General features: G+C 40.8%; 1 protein-coding gene across 1 annotated transcript; it reads right to left on the bottom strand.

Annotated features, from left to right (window-relative positions):
• Positions 1 to 553: 553 nt before the first annotated feature.
• On the bottom strand, positions 554 to 3,218 carry LOC103360215 (ADP-ribosylation factor-like protein 4C). Its single transcript, XM_008285899.1, has one exon. It carries the CDS (start codon positions 3,216 to 3,218, stop codon positions 2,634 to 2,636), a length of 585 nt encoding a protein of 194 aa, XP_008284121.1. The 3' UTR covers positions 554 to 2,633.
• Between the last annotated feature and the right edge of the window lie 4,089 nt (positions 3,219 to 7,307).

The following is a 7,307-nucleotide window of genomic DNA, read 5'->3' as shown; positions in this document are numbered from 1 at the left end:
AAAACTTTAGATAAACTACGCACATTCTCATGTACAAACGGTTTTGCTAGCATTTAATTCGTAATATAGTATTATAAGTTATGGTTATGTTGTTTGTCTATAATGCTAACGTCAACACGTTAGCATTATAGCACATTAACGTGGTGTCGGAATTACGAGTGAACGTTGCCCTTATATCGGAACAACTCAAAAATGGGCAAACATTTTGGTAACAGACAAAGAAACTTGGCAGACGAATTTAAATGTTTATCACTTATGCTAACATTTAATTTGTTATATGGTATTACAAATTTTGGTTGTATCGTGAGCTGTCCTCGCAGAATGATTTAGATTAGAGTTATTTATTAGCAGTAATTCTCGTAAGAAGTCAGGTAACACTATTTAAATGCTTGGCATGACAGAGTTTAGCTCAAAGCCTCACAGAGCTGCTAGCATGAAAGTAAGCTCTTGTTTCACTGTAATCTACAAAAGCCCTGAAGGTACAGATAAAAACCCTCTAAATGCTACTTGACTGGGAATTTCCCACCCCGATGAAACCACACAACACACAAAGTTCAGTTACAAAGAGTTTAATCCCAAAAATACTTTTTCCTTTTTTTTCATTTTGGCATGTTAATACATCGTTTGGTCTTGCTGTATCTTGGCTGTAACGTTATACTGTATAATTTACACTGAAGTAGTGGCTGTCATGCAATGTGAAACGCAGCTCTGCCAAGGAGGCGGATGCCACGCTCACGTCGGAGAGATGAGACTGATTGCGAAAAAAATAACATTCATGTCTGCCCCCTGGTGGCGGCTACCGGTAAATATGATTAAATTACCTCCGACGTACAATCGCTGCTACTTTAGACTGCAGATTAGAGCTTGGATTAAATTGGATTTAAATTCTTCTGCTTTGACGTGAACGCGGCATGACACAACAGTCCATGTGAGACATTCAACAGTCCTGTCCAGTCATTTAAGACCAAATGTCACTTTTAGAAACCATCTGCGAGCTGTCAGTCAGGTGGGTGGAACATTATGCTAACACTGTCAGATTAACTTCAATAAAAACCGCCCCGAACACAGCGCGTTTTGGCGTATTGTTCAACCGGAGTTTATGATTAGCTATCGTTCGATGAGGAGCAGCTGAACAGGTTCCAGCCTGTCGGTTCGTTTCAGGAAGACACTTGGCTTCTCGAACAATCTGCCAGCAGGTTCAAACAGTCTGGGATGCACCAAAAAAACACTTCACTGACTCTGACGAACAGCTGATTACAAAAAAAATGACTTATTTTGCAGAAGCTAAATCTGTCTGCTTGAATTTTGTGCCTAAAAATCATCCTATATGCAGACGACTACGAACTATTTTGCTGTAAGTTGACAGGAAAGACATGTGTGATGGTAGTTTAATTAGTTTGTTTGTTAACTTTCCTTTTATGTAGAGTTATGAAGAGATTTACTGGGGATCAGCTGCACAATTAATATAACCAGCTTTTGCTACTAGAGCTGCAACGATGAATCAAATAATCGATTAATCGCCAACTATTTCAATAAGCGCTTAATCTGTTTGAGTCTTTTTTTTCAGGAACAATGTCTGAATTCTTTAATTCAAGCTTCTTAAATATGAATATTATCTGGATTATTTCCTCCTCGATGACACGTAAACTGAATATCTTCGAGTCGAGAACAAAACAATCCATTTAAGGACGCCATCTTGGGCTTTTGAAACACTGATTTGGCATTTCAAACCACTAATTCAAGAAAGGTTAATCAAAAGTTAAAATAACTGTTGGCTGCAGCCCTAATTGCTACATACAACTAAAACCCACAGCAAGTGTTCAGTCTCATTAATGCACTTTTTTCAAGTATTCAGCAGCGAAACAGCGCAGGCAGCTGCAGCATATATCGTATACGCAGCTTTAAGCTAACGCACGGCAACTTAATTAGCGACTAGCTGTGATTTTACTTGGAAGAAACGCTGTAAAGGTGCTGCTCAAACAGAGGAGCAGTAAATCAGCTGTTCACAGAGCTGAAGGCCTCCAGTATGGCTTCCAGAGGAGGAAGAACCAAAGGTGGTTCCTCTGAGGAAGACACTTGTGCAAAATGAGACGCCGTAAAAAGACGCCACATACATTAAAATAAACTTAAGTCTTATTCTTGTTGCTCCAAACATTCGTCATATCATGTAGGTTACAAAAAAAAAAAAGACAAAATCAGAGTTTTCTTTTTGCGTGTCTTCTCAGGGGAATCATCTTTGCATCATCAGTGCATCCCTCATCACATTTACAACAGTCTCACATCTGTGCACAGCACAACAGGGCAGCAACGGGGAGCTCTGCCAGGAGGTCCACATGCTCTGGAGAACATCTCCACATCCCTGATGATCACTCACTCAGAAACAGTCAAGGCGAACCACCACCACCCCACAAACCAGAGATTAATATGATTATTTGAACATCTTATACCAGTCATGACTATGCAGTTTCTGCAGGTATTCCAGCAGGAACACGTGGATGAGTTTCTCTTCAGCTCACTATAAATATATTTCCTTCTTACATGGAGACTGGTGATCAGTGATGGAGTTGATGGGGTGTTCTTTAATCTGCTATGGTGTCATGATGCGTCCACAGAATGACCGGTGACACTTCTCATCACTGCCTCTTCTTCTTCTGCTTCAGAGACTTCCTCCTCTTCACGATCATCTCGTACAGCTTGTCCATGCCCTCGTCCAGACCCTCTCCGATGATGGCGCAGGCCGGCTGGACGTGGTACGGGGTGGACGGGCTCAGCTCGGCCAGGGCCAGCTGCCTCTCGATCTCCCCGACGTCCAGCGCCCGCGGCAGGTCCTGCTTGTTGGCGATGACCAGCAGCGGGGTGCCCTGGTTCTCGGAGAAGCGGGTGATCTTGTGCAGCTCGGTGCGGGCCTCCTCCAGCCGCTCCGCGTCCACAGAGTCCACCACGTACACGATGCCGTCCGTGCAGCGGCTGTAGGGCTTCCAGAGGGGCCGCAGCTTCTCCTGGCCCCCGACGTCCCAGAAGTGGCAGCTGATGCCCCTGGAGGCCCCCGCGCCGCCCAGCCGGATCCGCTCCGTGTTGAAGCCGATGGTCGGCACCGTGTTGACGAACTCGTTGAATTTCAGCCGGTACAGGACGGTGGTTTTGCCCGCAGAGTCCAAACCGAGCATGACTATGTGCAGGGACTGGAAGGCGGCCAGGTTGGAGAGGCTGTTCCCCATGTTGCAGGCTGAGGAGGAGGAACAGCTCCAGACGCTCAGATGTGCCAGAAGTGATCCATACCGGAGGAGGAGGAGGAGGAGGGGGGGAAAGTGGCGCAAAAAATCCGGTTCAGCAGAGGCGGAGGGCGCAGCCGGGGGTTGCGCGGCGGCACTCCGGCAGCCAGACGAGCCGCAGCATCCCTGGAGTCGCTCCAACTGCAGCAGGCGGCCGGAGGAGGAGAAAAAAAAAAAAAAAAAAGTCAAATCATCGCACGTAGAGCGGCGCGCAAAGACCTGCTCCTCGCCCAAATGCGCAAATGACGCGCGGCCCAGTGTCACATCGTGTCCCTGCACGCGTCTGGATGTTTGTCTCCGAGTGCGCAGCCTTCATGTACACGCGTGATGCTGTGTGACGCGTGGATCAGCCTGTGAACGCTGCCATGTACAGATGCGTCGAGTTGCTGCGGCAAACACCGAACCTGACTTCCGGTGCAGCAGCAGAGAATTTACAAAATAAAAGCCTCCGCCCATTATTTGGAGCTGAGACACGGTTTTAATTTGAAAGGCTGCTTCCTCTGCGCACTGAGCGTCCTGAGCTGTGACACACTGACAGCTGGTGGCCAAATACACCAAACTACAAGCTGAAGTTTAAAAACTGAGTCAGGATTTATATTTAAAATTCAAAATGAAGTGATACAATGAGTCCTGTGTGTCTCTGTCTGATGTACGTCGTGACTTTATCAGGCTGCAAATTATTTTTTTTTGCACATCCCTGCCAATGTTTACATCCTTTCCCTCCTGATAATTATATAAATATATTGTTTGCATGGTAGACATCTATTGTGTGAAGGTCACCAGTCCCTCCACAGCATGATGCTGCCACCCCCGTGCTCCACAGCTGGGATGGTGTTCTCAGGCTTCAAGCTTCCTCCTTTTTCCTCCAGATGTACCGATGGTCATTAAGGCCAAACAGTTCAGGTTTAGTTCCATCAGACCACAGGACATGTCTCCACTGATGAAGCTCTTTGTCCCTGTGTGCATCTACAAACTGTAATCTGTCTTTTCTATGGTTCTTCTGGAGTGATGTCTTCTTCCTCTCTGATGCAGCTTCAGCAGCATCTTCACAAGGTCTTTAGCTTCTGTTCTGGGGTTGATTCGCACATTTCAACCAGAACCAGTCTCCTTCCTGAGCCTATGATGGCTGGACATTCCCATGGTGGTTATACTTGATAGAACTGTCTGAACAGATGAACGTGGAACCTTCAGGCTTCTAGAAGTTGTACCCAAGGATGGACCAGACTGGTGCAGGTCCACAGTTCTCTTCCTGATATCTTGGCTGGTCTCTTTAGATTTTCCACAAAAGGAAGCAGTGTGTTTGAGGTGTGCCTCCAATTAACCAATCAGAAGCTTCCAAAGCCATGACATCATCATCTGGGCTTCCCCAAACAGTTTGAAGGATCTTAGTGGACGTAAACTTCTGACTTTCTCATTATTCTGGTGTTTAGCAAATAGAAATAATGTTGGTAATCCTGACTGAGCTGAAACAGGAAACGTTTAGTCTGATTTAATGTCAGACTGTTAAAAAAAAAAGAAAAAAAGTTTTATGTCTTTTTTATATCTTATTTATATCACATCTGCAAATATATGTAAAGCAATTTCCTCATATATCTATAAACACAGATAGTTTGTATAGATCTGAGATAATTTAAAATACTTTCCTCGTATGTTTCTATAAATATATAAGGTTTGCTAAATATTTTTAAAATGAATTTAAATACCTAAAAGTCCTTTTTTTTGTAATCAGCTTGTTTTTTCATTATTATTTTTATCACAGCAGCTGTTTGTTTTAATAATTTATTATTTGTTCTGAACATATGTTCTGATCCATGTTGGCTCTAAAGATTCAGTTGTTTCCAGGTTTTAATAAAATCCTGTCAAACTCTTCGTCTCTCAGGTCAAACATTCAAACTCTTACCTTCGGTGTGTTCCAGCTGTTTTACGGGTGTTTCTGAGTGAACCAGTCAGATCCTGGTTTGTGCTCCAGCTCTGGGATCTGCAACAAAACCACAAACTAGTTCATTTACATTTATATTTATATATATATATAAGACAGTTTTTCATTAAATGAGTGTCAACGAGAGCATCACAGGACAACAAAAGTGGCTCAGTTTCACAGTTCTGGGACTTTTTGCTTCCATAACTTCTTTCAGACGAGTCAAAAAAAACAAACATTTAGGAGTCAACACGATGTTTTTTAACAAACTTGTCGATTAGTCTAATTTTCTGTGATGCAAATGAGCAGGCCGTTGCTGTATTTTCTGATTTAGCCGTTTATAAAAACCTCCGACTTGACATTTTGCAGCTCGTTTCATCCAATAGTCAGGCTGCTGTTGTGGAAATGAATGCAAATTAGGGATTGTTTAAAAACATGTAATACCTCATTTGCATATTTATAATATTTTAGAAAACTTTAATCATAAGGATTCATGTAAAGCGATCAGCTGGGTCAGTTTCATCTTGTCATCTGTTCATATAAATGTTTTTACACTTTGTCCTGTCCTGTTTCTCCTCAAACATCAGACAACAACACCTCACTGTCATATCTAAACATGTTTTTGTGGCTCATGAGCTCCACGGTGCACAAACACAGCTTTGACTGTTCACTGTGACGGTTCTACCACTAGATGGCAGCACAGCTTTTCATTTCAAGTTGAGCAGTTTTCTAAACTCACATCAGAAGTTTAGAAACCAGACGACTGAGGAGATGTTTGTACCTTCATGGCTTCAGTTCCTCCTGGAGGCTCCGTCACTCCTCTCAGGTTTCGTCTCGGCTTTTCTTCTCAGACTCTGAGGTTCTGCTGCTAAAGAGCCAAGAGACACGAGCCTGACCTGAGCTCACCTGTAGACACAGGTGTGTTTACTTACTGATCAGAAGCAGGTTGGGACGATCAGGTCTGATTAGGATCCGTTACTGCACTAAAAGCAACACGATAATGTAAAAACTCTCGATTACAGGTGAAAGTCCTGCATGAAAAATCACATTAAAGTCAAACTACACAGCAGCAGAGTGCAGATAAAGTCCTCTGATATAAGGAATCATCAGATTATCAGTCCTGAACAGGTTTTTTTTTTTTTTACATGCAGGCAGACGGATCTGAAGAAAGAAGAAGAAACAAACAAACATGTTTCCAGGTTTCTCCACATCTCAGATAATATTTATTGGATCATTTGAAGTTTAACGGACTGAAGGAGCTTTTATTAACAACTGATGAATATCTGATGTTTGTCAGAAAGTAGCCAAAAAAAGATGAAAACATCTTAATTATTCAGTAAATATCTTCGTTTTAAAGGTAATTCAAGCTGTCAGGTGGATGTAGTGGAGTAGAAGTACAGTATTTACCTCAAGTTTAAAGTAGTTTAATGTGGAAAATACTTCAGTAAAAGTACCTAAAGTACTGTTTGAAGTGCAATATTTATGATTAAATACACCGAGTTAAATTCTACCACTGTGTTTATCGTTGGTGCATTCATGTAAAGGGCAAAAAAATAATTTAAAAAAATCTGCTGCTAAATAAATGAATAAATATTTATATGAAGGTCAACACTGTACAATATATAATATATAATATATTATTCAAATTTACCAGACTAATTTACATTTTATTTTTAAGATTATACAATTTTTTAAAATAGAAATTCATCTAATAAAATTTTTTGAATAATTTTAAATTAAACTACCTATAAAAGCAATTTATCTGACTGACTCAATTTTTTTTTATAAAAGCAAACAAATTAATTAAATTAATAATTTAGTTAAAATCCTACAATATTACTTGTTTTATAAATGCACCTCACTAATTTATATTTTAATGTTAAGATCATATAATATTGTTTAGACACATTTATTTGACTAATTAAAATGTTTAAATAATTTACAATTAAATTACATATAAAAGAAATTTCTGAGTCAAATAAAAAAAGAAAAACAAATCAATTAATTACATTTTTAAAAAACACTTAAAATCCTACAATATTCATTAATTTATAAATTACCTGACTAATTTACATATTACAGGTAAGCCCTACAATATTACATATAATGACACCATA

The sequence above is a fragment of the Stegastes partitus genome, unplaced genomic scaffold (assembly GCF_000690725.1).
Source record: "Stegastes partitus isolate 25-593 unplaced genomic scaffold, Stegastes_partitus-1.0.2 Scaffold421, whole genome shotgun sequence".
Taxonomy (NCBI): domain Eukaryota; kingdom Metazoa; phylum Chordata; class Actinopteri; family Pomacentridae; genus Stegastes; species Stegastes partitus.
This window is presented reverse-complemented; position numbering and strand designations above follow the sequence as displayed.